Source organism: Xenopus laevis, chromosome 7S (genome assembly GCF_017654675.1).
Source record: "Xenopus laevis strain J_2021 chromosome 7S, Xenopus_laevis_v10.1, whole genome shotgun sequence".
Classification (NCBI taxonomy): domain Eukaryota; kingdom Metazoa; phylum Chordata; class Amphibia; order Anura; family Pipidae; genus Xenopus; species Xenopus laevis.
The window spans coordinates 62,174,727-62,195,052 of NC_054384.1; the positions used below are offsets into that span (position 1 = coordinate 62,174,727).

Sequence of the window (20,326 nt, forward strand, 5' to 3'; positions counted from 1 at the left end):
CCTTTGACTTTGAATATCAAATACCTTCCCCATAGGCTAACATTGACTTTGGTAGCTTTTAGGTGGCAAACTAGGGGGTCGAAGTTTTTTCTTAAAGAGACAGTACTTTGACTATCGAATAGTTGAACGATTTTTAGTTCGTTGAAGGTCGAAGTTGAAGGTCGAAGTAGCCAAAAAAACCATTCGAAATTCGAAGTTTTTTTCCTCTATTCCTTCAATCGAGCTAAGTAAATGGGCCCCATACTGTATGATATAGCCCAGTACTGCCAAAAAATGTGTGTTTGAATTACTCTCAAAGTCTTCAGTCATATATACAGCCATATGAAAAAGTTTGGGAACCCCTCTTAGACTGTGGCGGCCATTCCAGAATATTGTACTTCTCTCTCTGCATAAATGCCTTTGTAGATTTTGAAGTGTGTAAGGGTAACTTCAACTTTGTGACTGATGCTTGAACATTATCCTGAAGAATTTGTTGATATTGGGTTGAATTTATCTGTCCCTCGACTTTAACAAGGGCCCCAGTCCCTGAAATAGCCACACAGCCCCACAGCATGATGGAACCTCCAACAAATTGGACAGTAGGTATCAGGTATTTTTCTTGGAATGTGGTGTTCTTCTTCCACCATTCAAAGCGCTTTTAGTTATGAGCAAATAACAACATTTTGTCTCATCAGTCCAAAGCACTTTGTTCCAAAATGACTTTGGCTTGTCTAAATGAGCTTTTGCATACAACAAGCGACTCTGTGGCATGAGTGCAGAAAGGGCTTCTTTCTCATCACCCTGCCATATAGATGTTCTTTGTGCAAATTATGCTGAATTGTAGAACAATGTACAGATACACCATCTGCAGCAAGATGTTCTTCCAGGTCTTTGGAGGTGATTTTTCGGTTGTCTGTAACCATTCTCACAATGCTCTGCATATGCCGCTCTTGTATTTTTCTTGGCTTGGCAGACCTGGATTTTACAGCAACTGTGCCTGTGGCCTTCCATTTCCTGATTACATTCCTTACAGTTGAAACTGACAGTTTAAACCTTTGAGATAGCTTTTTGTAGCTTTCCCCTAAACCACAATACTGAACAATCTTTGTTTTCAGTGCTTTTTAGAGTTGCTTTGAGGATCCCATATTGTCACTCTTGTCACTCAGAGAGACAAACTGAAGCACAACTTGCAATTGACCACCTTAAATACCTTTTCTCATGATTGGACACACCTGCCTATATAGTTCAAGGCTAAATGAGCTAATCCAACCAATTTGATGTTGCCAGTAATTAGTATTGAGCAGTTACATGCATTCAAATTAGCAGAATTACAAGGGTACCCAAATTTTTGCACAGCCCTATTTTCACATTGATTTAATTTCATTCAAACAAATACTTCTTCACTACAAACCGTTGTTCAGAAAACACCCCAGTACTCAGACCTTAAGGATCACCACAAATTAATGTAGAATCTGTAAACCCTATTGACACAAACAGAGTCTCCTCCAGTAGGGAAGTAGCGAACTGTTCGCCGGCGAACTTGTTCGCGCGAACTTCGACCGTTCGCGTCCGCCGAATGTTCGCGAACGTCGCGCGACGTTCGCATTTTGAGTTCGCGTTCGATTCGAATACAAATCGCTCGACCATTCGACCATTCAAATTCCTTCGACCGCTAAAAATCGAACGATTTCCATTCGTTCGAACGATTGTAAGCATTCGATCGAATGAAAAGCATTCGATCGAATGCTTCGATCGTTCGATTCGAATGAAAATCGTTCGATCGAACGATTAAAATCCTTCGATCGTTCGAATCGAACGATTTTAGCGGGTGTTCGAAGTTCGCGAACTGTTCGCGAACGTTCGCATTTTTTGCCGGTGTTCGCGAACGGCGTTCGCGAACACCAAATCGGCAGTTCGCTACATCCCTATCCTCCAGCTCTATCCCCTACTTTGTATGGGCAGCCCTATGTGAAGTCATTGGCTCGCTTATGCTCAATGTACACTGTGCCAGCATAGGTGTTTAATTAGCATGTGCAAGATCAGTGTACACTCTTGATCTGCAGAAGAGACACAGAGAGGAAGGAGACAACTGATTTGTTAAACTTGGTAATAAAAAGGGCAGAAAACTGTTTTACCGAGGGATGGGGCAGAAAATTACGGGTCTGCAACATTTTATTAATTTCAAGTTCCAGGGATACCATGACTTTGGGCCAACACCTCACATAAAACTTGTTCCAAAACTAGGACCATAAGTTCTATAAAAATCATTTTTGAATTAAATAAACCCAAAATGGATTCATTACAGTCAAGCACAAAGTATTTCTTGTTTTTTAAAATCACTTTTAAAAACTAAAATTGTTTGCTCATAATGGAGTCTATAGGAGATGACCTTCCTGTTATTGTAAGATTTCTGGATTATAGGTTTCCAGATAAAGGATACTTTTACCTCTATCCTATAGTTGTTTAAGTTCAGTAAACGTTTACAGTGTGTTTAATTGGCTATGAATACGAGTACTTCTTAAGGATACTCCACATCAGTGACTTTTTTGCTTATGTACAGACTGACCGGACTGAGAATTAAAATAGGCCTTGACATTTCAGGTACACAGAGGTCCAATCAGCCCCCATTAGCCCACTAAATACTGACTTTCTATTGCACCTTACAGCAGCCTCTCCGGCATTTGCCAGAACCCACAGATTGCCAGCCCGGGCCTGACAAGGGCCATTGTCACACTCTCACACTTTTTAAGGGAGAGTCTCTCAAATGACTGCAACTGTAGTAAAACAAGATTTAATAAGGCGGCACTAGCCAACTATGATGCCAGCTAGTGAGAAACCACAAGCAATGGGTTGGAGGTTTTCAACATCAAACAGACCACTTAGACTCGAATAAGCATGGATAACGTTATGAATGCATGCTTTACTTTTGATAAATAAACCATATTTTTTTTATTCTGGTTAACTAAAGGATAGGGTTAAACAGTACTGTAATAAATGTTGATAGCATACCTTAAATTATGATTATACTTGATAAACACACTTTAAATGTCACACTCCTTTCTGCAGTTACTTCGTGCTATTCACACATGCCTTGAGCTTCAGGCATTATCTCAGTGAATACTGATCGTGTTAATAAAAAGTTTGGGAGGAAAATAAGGGCTACCATAACAGATTATATGTATAGAGAGAGCAGGGTGCTGTAGAAGGCTAACATCTCTAAGGAACTGATTATTGTTACATTCTTTTATTTATTTTGATCTGATGCTAATTTCTGATATGATCCATAGATCTTTGTGAGACGCTAAATCCTCATTACTTTTTCTGACCGATGCATTCTAATTAGATCAACACTTAAAAAAAAAAACACAATAGCCACAGGACAACTTTACATCTCATTAACTTCACACTACTTATTTTCAGCAAAATTACTGATAAAAATGTGTCTCTCCATTTTCCGGAGCTCACAGTCTTATCGGCTCACATCTAACATCTCTCTTGTCGCCCTGGATTCAAGTCGTTGCCATGACAACCTGCAATAATAGAACCTAATAAATTACAAACGAGATGCTCGTTGAGCAATTATAGTCCTCCTTTATGCAAGTTTCTTGCTAATTTTGCTCATAAGGGAAACCGCAATAAAGCACGGAAGGAATAATAAGTCTATTTTCAGATGATATTAGCAAACAAGAAAAGAAAATTCCATTTCCCCCCCTCTTTTTTTAAGAACAATGATTAAGTTATTAGTTATTACAGGATGTCTAAATAAGAGACCTTTTTATTTCTTTGTTTTGAAGCTTTGATGAAAGGCAAAGATTAATTTTTTTCTGTTACAGCTACAAATATTAGTGTAATATTAGATGGCTAACAAGACTCCACATCTCATGACAAGCATCAAACACATTTTAAAAATTCTTTTTCCAGACTTGTATAAATGATTAGTAAATCAAAAGCTTTAAGACAGCAGCTTTGAGAAAACACACTTAGCGCAATGAAATGACAGTGTATAAACATTTTAACACATTCTGTCTGTGTCCAGTTTACCACTGAGTCCCCATATGTCTTCTTCAATATGTAGATTTTGAGGCATGATAATCATTTTAGCTATGCCCTTTTTAGGAAGGCAACCAATAAAAATGTTCTTTTCCATTACATGCGTTGTTATTTACATACAGAAGTCACTCCCTATATTGTAGTTTTGTAGAGCAATCAGAAACAAGTCAGGTTTAATTGAAAGAAATTTTTTGATTGATTCAGAAAGTTTGGGTTCTTGATAAGGCTTCAGGTAGCCAGGAGGAAAATGAGAATAAAATAACCAATATGATTTCAGTTCAGGGGTCACTAGATCATTATGGAACACTGTAACACAATCATTACTGATAAGGAGTTGCAGCCAGTTATATTAATTTCTTCTTTTGATTAGTAAATGGAGTACAAACTAAGGTGATCTAGTACAGACTGACTGAATTAAATGAGAGGGAATGGCAAAAATCACTAAAAAGTTAGGCACTTTTACTCAGAAGGGACACAGGTTACCTACTTTCAGATATAGCTATTCACCACATACCTCCTATGAGAACAGAGAAAAGTGACTGAAAATTCTGGGTGATAATTTTGAATACTATATTTTGAGCTTTTAAAACCATTGTAATTAGCTGTATGTTGCTTTAGGGATTGCTACTATTGTTTTATATTATGAGGTTAAGAGGATGTGAAGCTATATTTATATGTATATATTATATAGGTCCATTAATATATAGGCAATTTATTTTAATGTTTCTATGTATTTACAGTATGCTACAGTGTTGGCAGGGTGTCAGTTTCTCTGTGGTGTTTGGCCAGGGTGACATTTCAAATGGAAAAGGCAACCAACTAACAGTTATAGGCTAACCTAAAGTTTACAAAGAACAGAAAGAGAGGTTAGTGGAAGGGGATGGGGAAGTGTGAGGTTTGAACTCAAGGGTATCTCAAATAGTAGAATGACCCCAATTACCCTAGAACGCACAATTTATAACTTAAAGAAAAAGGCACATCAATTAACTTGAACAGCTGCAGTGACTTTTACATTCAAACTAACACTAGCAGCAGCAGACACCCATACACCATTAAATGAATCTGGAATACCAAGCATTACTTCAAAATTCTGGTCTGCACTTTTACTAAACCCTTATGAATGATACACATGAATACAAATAAAGAAGCAATGAATTATATGTTCATATTAATGCAAAACATTTAAGCCTGCAGTATACTATCATACTAAAACTATAGAAACTAACTTGGAATTCAATGATATTTAATAAAAAAAATACAGTATTCATCTTGTATGTTTGTAGTCATGAGACTCTTCAGATAGGGCCTATGTATTAAACCTCACATTTTTCTGGTTGAGATTTTAAAGTGGTAGAAGAATTTTGAAACAGCACCACTGTATTTTTCTTGTTTCTTAAAAGCCTTTAATTGTGCATAGGGGCATCACATCAACGTTTCAGGCCTTGCGGCCTTTTATCAAGCTTACTGACAAACAATAACAAATAACAAATCAGTACAAAGTGTCTTTTACAATGTTGCCAACCCGTAGTGAAATCGTTGAGATCTTAAAGTGGAAAAAATCAAATTTTTAGAGGAAAAAAACCTCTAAAAACCTCGAATTTTTCGAGGTTTATTATGCTCTCAAGCTGCTAAAAATTCAAATCCGAAAATACTGCAGCTAAACTCTGTCAAAATCATGTAGAAGTCAATGGCAGAAGGTTCCTTTAGCAATTGGAACATGTTTTATACTGTACCTTCAGGATTCTCAGGTTTTGGGCTGTTTGATGCTGGTTTTCGTTCAGTGATCCAATAAAGTTGTTGTCGAGGCGACAAGTTTTTGGGCAACAATTCAAAAAAGTTGCATGATTAGAGTTGACGCACAATTTTGTCGCAACTTTTTTGCGTACTGATTTTTTAGAGGAGATTTATTGGTAAATTAAGGGGATTTGGGTTTGGTAGTTTGGTCAAATTTTTCTTTAATCATAGTGAGAAAAAGTCCAGTTTTAGTAAATACCCATCTTAATATTTGCACCTTCCACGCAGCAAGAAATATTTAAATCAAACATGGTGCAGTCTCCTGATAATGTGGCCACATTGCATAGCAGCAAAATTTCAATTCCAACATTCCAGGGATGCATACACCATAATACTTATCGTATGTATGCGATTTATTCAGACTGCAATGTGGATAGCACAATGTTTTATCACTGTTGTAGGAGGGTGTTCCCCCAAAACATTTTTTTCCTACATGTATTGCTGGAATGCTGAAATTAAAAATGTATTAAATACTTACATGCTAGCCACCTATGAGGTGGGCTGAGACACTTGCCTCAGGCTGCAGCATCCCCCTGGTTGTCAGGGGCGACAAAAAAGCCAAGAGCTTAATTTAAATTTTTCAAACCGGAAATTCGACTATTCTAGTGCAGAGATCGCAATTGCGCTTTCTGCACTAGCTACGTGAACTGCCCCGCCCCCTCCGGTGCTGAAAAGGTGAGTGTCGTGGGAGGGTTGGGGAGCGGCAAAATGAAGGCCGCCTCAGGCGGCAAAATGGACAGGATCGCCACTGATGCTAGCAAATATACAGGTAGAGGCATAAAAGATGGAGAAAAATCCTTGTTATTTACAATCACCCAGACACATAAGATATGTTCTACAATGAGGACGGAAATACAAAACAAAACAGTAGTGGGTGGAAAAGGACAAGTATACTTGTGTTGTAATGATACAATGGAAGAAGATGTTGAACTGATGACATTAATGGAGTGAAAATAGTAGAGTGTGTACTCACGTAGAGGCCTAATTATCAGCAGTCTCATTTTAGTGTTTTTAGAAATCACGACTAAATTCTAAAACCACAAATGTCACAAAATGTATCAAAAGATACGAACTGAAAAAGCATAACTCGAAAAAGTCGCAGAAAAGTTGCGAAAACTTTTTCGGCTTGTTGCACAATAACTACAACGTTTTCATGATGTTTCACAAAAGTCAGCAGCAAAAACACCCAACAACCTCTACAACCACAAATAAAAAAAGATCTTCCAGCTGTAAAAGGGACATCTGCCATTGACTTCTACATGATTTTGACAGTTTTAAGCTGGAGTAGTGGCGATTATTTCCCTGCTACTTTTTCAGATTTTTGGCGTCAAACACCCCAACCCAAAAAAGTTTAATCAATAGTCCCCCATAGTGTAGTAATTCATTAAATATTAATTAATTGTATGTCACAAATGCACTTGCATAATTATAAAGATGAACTCAAATACCACTTAAAGGAAAACTATACCCCCAAAATGAATACTTAAGCAACAGATAGTTTATATCAAATTGAATGACATATTAAAGAATCTTACCAAACTGGAATATATATTTACATAAATATTGCCCTTTTACATCTCTTGCCTTGAACCACCATTTCGTGACTCTATCTGTGCTGCCTTAGAGATCACCTGACCAGAAATACTACAACACTAACTGTAACAGGAAGAAGTGAGGAAGCAAAAGGCAGAACTCTGTCTGTTAATTGGCTCATGTGACCGTACATGTGGTTTGTATGTGTGCACAGTGAATCTTACGATCTCTGGGGGCGGCCCTTATTTTTTAAAATGGCAATTTTCTATTTATGATTACCCAATGGCACATACTACTAAAAAAGTATATTATTATGATAATGGTTAATTTGCATGAAGCAGGGTTTTACACATGAGTTGTTTTACTCAGTATCTTTTAATATAGACCTACATTGTTTGGGGGGTATAGTTTTCCTTTAATACAATCTGTATTGGGACTGCTATTATGTATTTGTTTAGCTGTCCTATAAACTAGTTGTTTCTTTATTGTGAAACTTTGATGAGAAAATAACAGATAATGAAGATTTTATTCAAATGCAACATGTAAATAATAAACTGTTATGCTTTATGGTAAATCAGATAAGATGTTATTCATACGAATACAAAGGATTGTGCAGTATGTTAGCACTTGAGTTAAGAGTGGGATATTACACCTCAACATGTTAACTGGATGTTTTTACACCAGAATATTATGTAACAGAACTCTATAAATTTACATAGAAGCGTGCCTGATAAATTTTATAGGGTTGGGGGACCCTGGCTTTTGTCCCCTGCAAGACAGTTGCACTCTAATTTGCACTGGGTATCACTGTGTAATTGTGTAATTGTTATCTGCCATATCATTGTCTGCCTTCACTGTGCCACTGTTTTAATTTATAAATGTAATTAATAAAAAATAACCTTTAAAAAAATGCATATCACCTTATAAGTACTCTCCTCTTGTGTCTCTATCAGCATAAGTGTTTTTCCTCATGTAAATGCTGTTATACTACAGTATACCTATTTGTTTTATTTTAGTCAATTACTATGTTTGCACGTCACCAGTACAGGGATGTACTCTGTTATCTGGAATCCCATTATCCAGAAAGCTCTGAATCACGGGAAGGCCATATTGCATAGACTCCATTTCAATCAAATAATTAAAATGTTTAAAATTTCTCCATAGTAATACAACCGCTCCTTGTACTCGATTCCAGCTAAAGTATTCTTAATTTTTATTGGAGGCAAAACAATCCTATTGGGTTTAATTATTGTTTAAATAATTTTTTTAGTAGACAAAGTATGGAGATCTAAATTTCAAAAACCCTCATCCAGAAAACTCCTGGTAAAGAGTATTCTGCATAACAGATCCCATACCTGTATTACCTTTTAACTACAGTGAAAAATTTGGCCAGTTTCCACCCAACAAATCCATGTGCTTAGGTGGTCTAGTATTTAAGCCCCTGATTAAGTATTGCACTTAAGTTGCTGTCTTTTGAAATTGATGCGATGCCAGGCTATAGGTTAATAAATGTTATACAAATGAATACAAATGTTAATTAATAAAATAAATTCTGCAAACTGCAAAAATCTGTTGATCCTAAATCTTTGAAATCATCATAAAAGTGCAAAAGGAATGTTCTTCCTCACCTGTGTATGTATGCTGTTGGAGGGCTGGTTTGGGGAATATGGTCCACCTAAATCATTCCTGAGCAAATTATCACTGTGCATTTTGGTTTTTAGACATGTGATATATCGGTTGCAAAAGTCCTTACACAACTCGTTGACCTTCTCCAGCTCTAGCAGGTGGATACGTAGAACCTGGATAGCCTTTACCATCTGAAAGAAAAACCCACAAATATTAAAGGAGCTCTAGTTTTGAAAAAGCTCCTTTACTCGGTTCTGCCTAGTACTGATGTATCCATTTAAGAAGACTCCAGTGCAGTTGCCTTTACCAGCCTTTGATTATGGCAATACCTCAAATAAATTAGACCATGTTTGCGAATGCTAGACTATGCACGCAAACCATCCTAGTGTAAAAGTAAGCAAAAGCATAAAAGGATAGGATAGCAAAAGGATATTTGATAGCTACTTTTTGCAAGCAAAAATATGAACCAGGCGGCAGTTTAATACATACAATTTGTGTGTGTTTGATGATAATTTTATTTTGAATTCATTTGAATATGTTTCAAGTGGATGAAGCCTTTGCTGTTTAAGGTGAAAATTCTAATTCACTATTTGACCCTTGATAAATCTCCACCTTAGTGGTACACTCAACCTTTTATCTCTTTTTTTTTACTGTAATTTTAAGCTAATGAAAAAATATTTTCTTTTTCTGATAACCCAGTAGGTCTAAATATGGGTTACTCCGTAACAGTGTGACACTTTCAGGTTAGTAGGAAATGTATTTCCTTTATTTGAACATAGTGCTAGAAAAGAGACACATTTGTCAGTTGTTATAGTTCATTTATAGTAGGTTGTCTAATTTATTTTTATATAAATGCTATGTTAAAACATATTGGCATATTGTTTAATTATAAGGGGACATTGTTGCTAAAACAGAAGATTACATTTTTTTCTATTTTTTCTATCATATTTTTATAATTTAGATCACCATACCTTAAATCTGCTAAAAATGATTTGCACTTAAATAAACCAAATAGGATTGTTTTGCCACCAATATGGATTCATGCAGCTTAGTTACGCTAAGGTACAGGGTACTGTTATATTATTACAGGGAAAAAGGGGAACATTTTTAAAAATAAGAATTAGATGTTTGAAATGGACTCTATGGGGCACATTTACTTAGGTCCGAATTTTCGCTTTGCACTACATGTATTCTTCAAAATGTTAAATTTTGTCTTTGCAGTCAGCAAAATTTCTCTAGCATTACTTTCTTCTTAGCAAGACTTTGTTTACATACTTATGCTTACGTCAGTTTAAATATATCAGCTACATACTGGTCATACGTATGTCTTTATTAGTGATGGTGAAATTGATGGAAGCGGCCACTTATTAAAATGTCCAAGGAAGCAAAATAAAGACAAGAGATCCTCTATTGTCCTAAAAATGAGCCTACCCTAAAACAAATGTGGCATGCGCTTCAAAAGTGTAAATACCATATATTTAACAGTTGCAACTTTTAAACATAATCCCACATTAAAATATGAAGTAAAAAAAAAACGCCAGCAGTTTTTTTTTTATGACTTTTTAAATATAGGATATGATGTCACTGGCATATTAATGTTGAGAATTTAGCTTAATCTTAACAATTCACCAGGTAGAACCAGGCGAAGTAGACTTTGGTGAAAAAAGGTAGCATATTGGAAAGTTTCGATAAGTTTGTGAGTTAACAATGATTCAACTGAGTGAAAATTTGCCTGGTGAAATGACTCAAAAATTCTCTAGCACGAAGGTTTTTCTCAAGCGAATTGTCTGCTTTGCCATTTTGTAAATAGGGAAAGTCGTGGTGAATTGTCTTTTCAAATTTAAAATTTTCGCGACACATCCACAATTCGCCCTTTAGTAAATGTGCCCCATGGATGATGACCAAAAAGCAAATTATGATAAAAAGATGGGTGATAATAATCAGCTGAATTGAAGAAGGTTTATATAATTGAAAGTGATCCAGAAAGCCAGGCACAGAACTACCTACATAAGGAGTCTTTACAGATATATTGGTATTTACTTATAATCATTGCTCTACTTAAATCCATAGACTCTAAACAGTTGCCTAGAGTGGTCAACCTGATATGTTACTGAAAAATTCTTCCCTTTTTTTTTTTTTTAGCTTGTTGCATATCCCAGACATTTTTTTAAATTCATAACAATTCAACATGAGGGCTCATTTACAAACACAAGTGCAAAAACTGCAATTTGGGACACAAATTGGCAAGTCTTTTAACCTGTCGAGGCAGGCACAGTGGGAACACTGACATTACACCCACCTTCAAATAATGAATTTAATTAATTGTTTCAATGCACAAATTAATGACCCCCTTTAAAGGAGAACTAAAGATTAAAAATGAATGTGGCTAAAATGCCATATTTTGTATAGTGAACTTTTACAAGCAGAAAATGAGGCTGATACTACAAGGCTGATTATTAAATTCCGGTGCTAGTTGCACTGGTTTCTGTGTTGACATATAGTAAATATCTGTATTAATTACTAATCAGTCTTATATTGCGACATTTCTATTCAGTATAAACAGTATATTGTGAGCTGGTCCCTAAGCTCAGTTAGTGACATCAGCACAGAGCATGTGCAGTAAATCAGCAGAAAAGAATATGGGGAGCTACTGGGGCATCTTTGGAGACACAGATCTTCCCTGCTAAACGGCTGTGGTTGCCTTGGGCAACAGAACAAAATGTACAACATCTTTAGCCTACTTCTTTAATAAGGCTTTAGTTCTCCTTTAATGTCCATGCAATAGGATTACAAAACGTTTCTTAGAAGTTCAGTATTATATTGTATTATAATGTTTTTTTAGTGCCAACATGGAAAGTCTTTTCTTTCATAGTTATTAGCTCCTCTAAAAGTACTGAAAGCAAAGTGGTAGATCTACAGTATTTCCAATAACAGAAAATTCTACCTATCCTGTATAAATCTATGGAGCCTCTCCATTATTGTGCCATAATTCCAAATGTGCCAAAGAAAAGCACAAGTGATGAATTGCTTTCACTCAGGGAATAATCCCATGAAAAAGTGCAGCTCCTTCAATTTAAAGAAAAATGTTTTGGAAAGAGCATATTGTGAATAGTAAACACACAGATCATGTTTGGCAAAGTGATTTTCCAGGCTTTTATTATGCTGTGCACTGGCATTAATATGTTTTCCGATAACAGTCAACATGTAAAAAGTGCTTCCTATGAAATTATCAGTGTTAAAAAGCTTTTCAGAAAATCTTAGAGGAAACAGCTATTGGGTTGGCCAATTATTACATTTAACAAAAAAAGTCGACCAATGTATTTTCCACTCTATGGCTCTACGATATAGTATACACTTGAAAATATATATTAACACGGAAATCATAGTAATTACTGCATATTCATTTTACACCCCTGATGTGGAAAAGGAAAATACACAAGCTTTTTAACAAAGGAAGTTAACCAGCGTATTTCCTACTCTACAGGTCTGTGATATAGTATATGCTTGGCACAATATAACAACTTGAAAATCATAGTAATTGACTGCATAATAATTTAACAACCTTGATGTGAAAAAGGAAAATCCACAAATATATATATATATATATATATATGTATATATTAATAAATATACACCAAGACACCCATGCAGACATGGTGCTGGAAAGCTGCTGCTGGTGGGGGAACACTATGGCAATGCCAGTTCCAATACAAAAGCAAATTGGGGCAAACGTCATATTTATCGAAGCGTGAAGTTAGAGATACAGTAGAGTGAAATACAGCATTTCTCCATTTCTTTCTATGGCATTTTCAATGGCATATTTATGAAAAGGTGATCTTTCACTTTCACCCACTGATAAATACACTTTTAAAAATCCAATAAAAATCAATGGAGAGAGAGTCTGAATTTCATTGTAGACCACCGTGGAGATCTCTAACGTCACTCTTTGATAAATATGCCTTGTGTTTAATCCCCCCACTGCCTTCACCTGATTGTAGGTTCACTTTATCCTGGTCCTGAGTAGTGTTCCCTGAACCTGAATACTGGACACCGCCCTGCCTGTTCCTGGCCTGTGTCCTGACATGTGCCTGTACTTTTTCCCATTGCTTCCTCCATATCCCAATGCTACTGTAGTTTGCTTGTTCTTTGTGTCAGTCTTACATGTCTTTTCATTGCCAATTGTACCTGTACTAATTAAAAGAGCAGAGCCTGACCTGACTATACTCAATAACATTCAACTCTGTTTAGTGTGATGCTCAGTACCTGATTTCTTTAGAAAAGGAATTATGCTTTTATACTTTTTTAAGATTACATTTTATGATGGCAATCAAGTTATTACATAGTTCATGTTTGCCTACTGGTATTTTCACTCCTTGTCTTTGTCTTGCATTTGTATAGATGACATTATAGCCATATCTATTTATATCAGATGGGAATATTAGTATATCAGTGACAATGCTTACAAAAAGACATGAGATGCCCAGAATTTATGTTGATACCCAATGTAATATTGCCCAAAAATGAGCAAGAAGACTGCTCGCTGAAGGAAAAGGCGGTTAAATAAATCATACATATGGCTTTAGATTATGAATATTGGTTTGTTAGCATAAATTATTCACTGCCAACTAAAATGACATGTACTGTACTTTTACTTTTACCATCTTCAACACACAAAAGTTATCATAATTAGCTTTCACTTAAAATGAGACTAGCGCTCGAAGAAGGTTCATACAATATGCTGCTGACCTTAGAGAGCTGTGAGAATTTCCAATCTGCATACAGTGTTAATCCTATAAATAACTTACTGAACAGATCTTGAAGCATCACATATCCTACAGGAAATATGCTAAAGACCTTTTATTTATTCACCAACACACTTTCACAGTTCAAATGAGCATTCATTATAAAATCATTTCCCCTTCAAATGTTCTTGTTTATTTTATCTAGACTGCAAACCTTCCATCCCTTAAAACCATGTGCTGATTTTGAAGTGTATGCATTCAGCACAGAAGATATAGAATAATCTTGGCCTTTCCTTGCTTTGATTGCTATGATTATAGCACTTTGTATATAGTGGGCTACATACAACCTCTCCATAATTGCTCTAATACTTAATTGTACTATACAGCTTTAATAGCCTACCACTAATTAGCATTTTGCAAACTCATAATGCTATAAATAAGAATTCTTGACTTTATTTTTTCTGTCTATAGCTAAATAAATGCTCATAAAATTGCTTTAATCCAGGTCTTCCATGCTTCACATAGAGTTTAAAAAATGCCATTGTATGTCACTGTAGTCTTCATTCAAAAACACCTTTTTTTTATAATACCACAACAAGGGGTCATTCATTAACGACCCACACAGTGATTGCACGAAAAAATGTCATTCATTAATGGTACTTGCATCCAAAACCGCTCCTTACACCAGTTTTATCATTTTCGCTGTCTATCTGTTTGTTGATAATTCAGGTTGTTGTGTATGACTGAAGGGAAGCTGCACAAAGCCACATAATTGTGACATGAAATATAAAGTCCTCTATAATGGGATGTATAATATAATGTTGCTAAGGAACCTGCTATCTGGGAAATGCATATAGTTACCTGCTAAGGGTGAATCTTTATTGCAATAGCATCTCCATCTTAAACGATTCCTGTTTAATGAATTGATAATTTATTTTATTAAATAAAGACATCTAAATCCATGGTTTATGAAAATAGTTTTTGTTCCCTTTTCTGCAGAACAAGAAAATGCTCCTGTCCCTGGTGGTAAGACATTAGCTAAACATGTCTAAACATGGATGTTACTCAGAGAGATCAGAAAATCAGTTTTGCCAGTCAAGAATGGCACAAAGGTAAAAAACTAAATATGAATATGTTGCAAAAATATGTGAGTACATCTATAGTCTTTTAGGATAATGAATTCCTACGTTTTTTACGGGCTCTGATTACACATTTGAGTCAGATATAACTCTTCAATAAATGAACACCATAAAATTTCAATACATGAACACAAATATGTGCTATTATTATATATCTGACATCCAAATAAAGGTATAGGATCTGTTATCTGGAAACCCGTTATCCAGAAAATTCCATATTACAGGAAGGCCATCTCCTATTGACTATTGACTCCATTTTAATCGAATAATCAATTTCATTTGAAAAATGATTTTAGTATTTCTTTGTCATAATACAACAGTACCGTGAACTTGATCCCAACTATAAAGATATATTAAATCCTTATTGAAGGCAAAACAATCCTATTGGGTTTAGTTAATGGTTAAATATGTTTTAGTAAATGTAAGGTATGGAGATCCAAATTACAGAAACACTCTTCTCCAGCAATCCCCAGATCCCAAGCATCCTGGATTTATTTTATTAAATAAAGACATTTTAATGCAGGTCACATAGTTGCATCAAATATTTTTTCAAGAGGTTAAAGAAAATACTCAGCAAACAAATGTACACTGAAATATGGTTATGTAGATGAGAAACACTGTTGAATCAAGGAATGGAGAGATTTGTTTCCAACGATCTCAAAGTGAAAGCAAGTGTACTGTATATAGAGAAAGTTATAAAAAGGTGAGGGTTTTATGTTCCACGCTGGGGAAAGCAGTTGCTATAATGTCACATCTGAATATCTAAATCTAAATAAAGTCCATATAGGATATTCTTTAAAAATATTATCTAATCTGTTTAGATGACATTGCAACAGAACAGGGCATTTGTATATAATAATGCTAACAGATTGTCATAGTATTAATAGGAGTACATACAGAATCCATCTGCTGATGATATAGGCTGCTTCTGTTTTAAGTAGGGAAGCAGTACAGCCAAAATGCATACCACAGTTAAGGACTGAAAATAGAATATGCTTGGCAGAATATCTATGTTTTTTGAAATTACAATAAATTCAATTAAAAAAACTTTTCTTTCTATATACTCTCTTAATATGACAGAATATATGTTTCGATAACCAAAACATATACCATTTCTCAATAATGGTTTAGGTTACCTGATTTAGAAACCTATGGTTTTTTTTATAACTTTATTTGTCACCACATTATAACCCATAATGCATCATAAGGTCCTCACTTAAAAGAACTTAGCAGTGGCAACCACAAAAAGGAATGGTGAAGATTTACGAATGGGGCAATGGCAAGTTTAAATAAGTATAATTGAAGAATAAATTGGTACATGACTTTAGGGAAGATTTATCATGGTTCGAAGTGAAAATTAGAATTTTCGAGTGCTCTTATGGCCAAAACGGTCAAATTAGACGAAATAATTATTAAAATTCGATTCGAGTTTTTTTAAAAAAAATTTGAATTCGATTTTCGAGCTTTATAATACATCCTTTAAGAACTAGAATTGGACTATTCGCCACCTTAAACCTGACGAATTGCTGTTATTTATATAGTATATATCAAATGATAGGGGATAGGTAATTTAATAGTAAGTCATAGGGACTTGCCCCAGTTCCCAGGGCATCAACAATTAAACATATATATATAAAGTATAAGTCCCATGACTCAATGTTCAATTAAAAATAAAAAATATTTATTCAGTACCATATCAAAAAGGTACATACTAACCCCATATAGCCTACCTCACGCGTTTCATACCATCTGGTACTCAATCTGTTAGCAGCATGTTGTTCACAAAATTTAAAACCAGGGTGATCCCACCCATTTATTTTTAAAACCAAAATCAAATATCATTCAAGTTAGCTCGACCACTTTATGTTTTATATTTTATGCCTTTACGGGCCGCTAGTACCACTTCTTTAACCCTATGTTATATAAAACTAGCTGATATATAATTCTTATGTCATATATATCCATTTGTAAATGATTCCAATTAAATCCACAAATATTATTATAGCCAGTACAAGAATAGTACAAGAATTTTCTAACTAAAACAGCACAGATACATTTTAAATAGTAAATACCCCATCTCTAATCTGTACATTAGTACCCTACTTGTTATATAGCATATGTTCTTAATATTCACATCATATAAGGCAAAACACAACATTCCATGTAAACAAAGCATGTAACGTCAAATTCATAATTAAGTCCCAAAGGTAAGCATGTCTGTAGGTGGAAAATCCAAAAAATATTTCTTCTCGCTAAAAGACCAATTGGATCTCCTCCTCTAACCCCTAGTCTGACTCTCTCTATACCCTGAACTGAGGTAATGTCACCCCCATCAAAGGTCACATTTTTACTTATAAATTTGAATGTACTCAGAACTCGAATGGGAGGTTATTTATGAATAAACTGGAACGTCTAATATTCAATCGAATAGTCCCGACCGAACATTCTAATCAAAAGAGAATTTTCAAAATTTGAATTTACCATTCAAACCTTAAAGCAATACTGACACATAACTATAAAAATCATAGGAACATGTCAGTATGAAGTAGTTGCTGCACCCAGAATATTTTGCCTCAAAGTTATTATAGTTATTTGCCATTTTTCTGCTGCTCAAACTTTAAAATGGGGGGGGGGCACTAACCCTGGCAGCCTAAAAGCTACTGTGAGGCTACAATTTTATATACTTTTTATCTATTAGTTATCTTTCTATTCAGACCCTCCCCTATTCTTTTTTTCAGTCTCTCATTCTAACTATTTTCTGGTTGCTAGAGTATATTGAACTCTAGCAACCGGATTGCTGCTGAAAATTTAAACTGGAGATAAATCATTTAAAAAAAAAGAGTTTAACGTATGCTGGGATTTATGGTCCAGCAATATTTGGGGAAACTATGATTGTGCAACTGTGTTCACATTTTTTTATGAGGTTCTAACCCCAAAATTATTTTATGTACTTCTCTATGCACATTGACATTGCTGTTGGCTCATTTGAGTCAGCAACCCCTAGGGTTAACTGAATGAATACAAGAAGTGAATAGAAAGTGCATGGACAATTCAGGTTGCTTACACTATGATCTTCATAGAGAGCTGTTAAGCTGAAACCCTGTTATTAGCAGTCTAAAACTGCCTAAATTGAATATGAATGTATTGTAAATTGCAAAAATGCATATGACCATCCGTTCAATTGTTTTGGTTGTGCTCTCCATCATCAATATAGCTCTGATTTTGCAGGACTACAGTCCCCAGCATTTATATATTAGGGTTCATGTATAATTCCCGAGTGCAGAAGTGCCCCAGATTGTGTCCCCTAGTGCACATATATTTAGGCAGCTCTTCACTTAGGGGACATGGGTGCACTGCAAATGCCAAATGAAAAATTATTTTTTGTTCTTTATAGGCTGTCTTATACCTTACACCTTAAATGAGCCCTGAAGTGTGCTTGGAATGGCAGTTCATACTTTTATGCCTTGATTTAAAAAAAAGAAAAGAAATAAAGAAAAAAACCATCAGGCATCAGTTAATTTAGTTATAACTAGAGTTTGTATGTTCCAAAGTTTGTGTTTTTAGGTTTGGAACAAATAATCCTGTTATAAATATGCTGATCATGGCTTTGCATGCCTAGAGTACTCCTTTTAGGGGGGAATGTTTGCTTGACATTATATGGCCACAAAATTGTGAATCCCATACACCAACAAAAAAACATAAATTCTGTAATTAAATAAATTCATGTGCTTAGGTCTCATTTATGCTCCAGTGTGACTGAGCTGTATATATGTCCTAGTGAATAGTTACAGTCAGGTTTAAGACGTGCAGAGGGTTGTAAAAAACACAGATGCTGAATTAACCGACTGCGCGGCACTCTGCGGCTGATTGAGCTGATAATGGCAAGATCTGACCTTTTTCTATTTTCTAATTATGCATATCTCGGCTGTGAGGAATACATGATTTTTGTTCTAATGATGGCTAATGTCGCTGGCCTTTTCATTATCTTTACGCCAGAACAATTTTTTTGAATTTACATGGAAGCAGAAGTAGTTTAACACAAGGAAGATCATGACGTTAACACAGGGCTAAGCCTGTACCATTTATTTCCTTACTTATTTATGAAACCTATGTTAAAAAAAGAAGAAAAAAATAAGATGCATAAGCATGATCATAAAAGCACTATGATTCACTCAAATTGGAGTATGGTTCCTTCTGAATATTCTGTGTATTAGCTATTGACCTCGCACCCACAGATGTTTGGACTGCATATATATATATACAGTATATACGCATACAATATACAGTATATAGAATAGTATATACAGATATACAGTATATTGTTAGCAGATATATCTTATGTACCATATAAGAAGTTTAAAAGGAGCTACAAAAATATTTCTGAAGGTTTTTTGAAGTTTTGATGATGCAGAAGCATTTATAGCATACAGAATACACAAAAACTGATATAAAACACATTTGTTCATTAGTATAAAGTGATATAAAACTGCTGAGGAGTAGGCACTGAAATGAAAGGTCAAATGCAAGCCTTTGAAAGGTCACCAAAAAGCTCTATTATTTTCTTGATCTTGAGTATTCCTTTAGCAAACATTTAATGTCAGGAAGCACCAAGAAATTCAGGAAACTTTATTCTCTAGTATGGAGTCATGTAATACAGAGAACTAATGTCCGGATCAAAGGAATTTGTACATTTAAACTGAATAGTTAAAAAAGTGCTGTCTATGCGAAGTAGCTTTTTACGTTTATTGCTATTTAGTGATGGGCGAATAAATTATACAGGCGTGATTTTGCGGGGAATTTCAGCATTTCACCACTATTCTGACGCGCGCCCAAAGTTTTTTGCCATGGGGGATTTTTCACCGGTGAATTTTCAACTCCGCCGGTGAGAAATCCGCCACGGCAAAAAACTTTGGCCATGTGTCAGAATAGTTGCGCATATAAAAATTGTCACGCTTCAAAATTATTCAAGCGCCCATCGACTTTAATGCATTTGGACAAAATAGACGCGAATATGATAATTGGTGTGGGCATCGAAATTGACGCACTTCAAAATTATCTTGGTGCCCATTGACTTCAATGCGTTTTGCAAATTTTTCACTGTTTCACAAATTTCACAGGAAATTTTTGTGAATTTTCATGTAAAGCGAAATGGGACAAATTCGACCATCACTATTGCTATTATATCTCAGGGCAGAAGTAACCCAATCTGATTCGCAGTCTTTTTTTATTCACAGTAGTGCTATTTGTCTTATAAGAAACAAAGGACAATTGGAACCCAGAACTATGCTGCAAGTGTGCCACTATATTTTAGGACCAAAGCTCTTCACCAATGCAATGTCATCTGCCATCTTTGACCTTCTTCCATGACCTGTCGTCCGTAACAGCTTAGACCCATGGCCTAAATTAAACACACTTGGGGGCCTATTTATCAAGCCTCAAATTTTTCTGGTCAAGTTTTAAAGG

The 20,326-nt window shown here is 35.2% G+C and overlaps 1 protein-coding gene across 6 annotated transcripts in view; it reads right to left on the reverse strand.

The window, feature by feature from the left end:
- The window catches only part of pknox2.S (PBX/knotted 1 homeobox 2 S homeolog), a 404,889-nt gene that overhangs the window by 60,297 nt on the left and 324,266 nt on the right, over positions 1-20,326 (reverse strand). For 5 of the 6 annotated variants that reach the window (XM_041571316.1, XM_041571317.1, XM_018227740.2 and 2 more), the window contains one exon: positions 8,985-9,173. The exons of the other annotated variant lie outside the window; for it this stretch is intronic. In XM_041571316.1, coding sequence (XP_041427250.1) covers positions 8,985-9,173 — 189 coding nt within the window. The remainder of the gene's footprint in view (positions 1-8,984; positions 9,174-20,326) is intronic. 6 annotated transcript variants of the gene reach the window in all.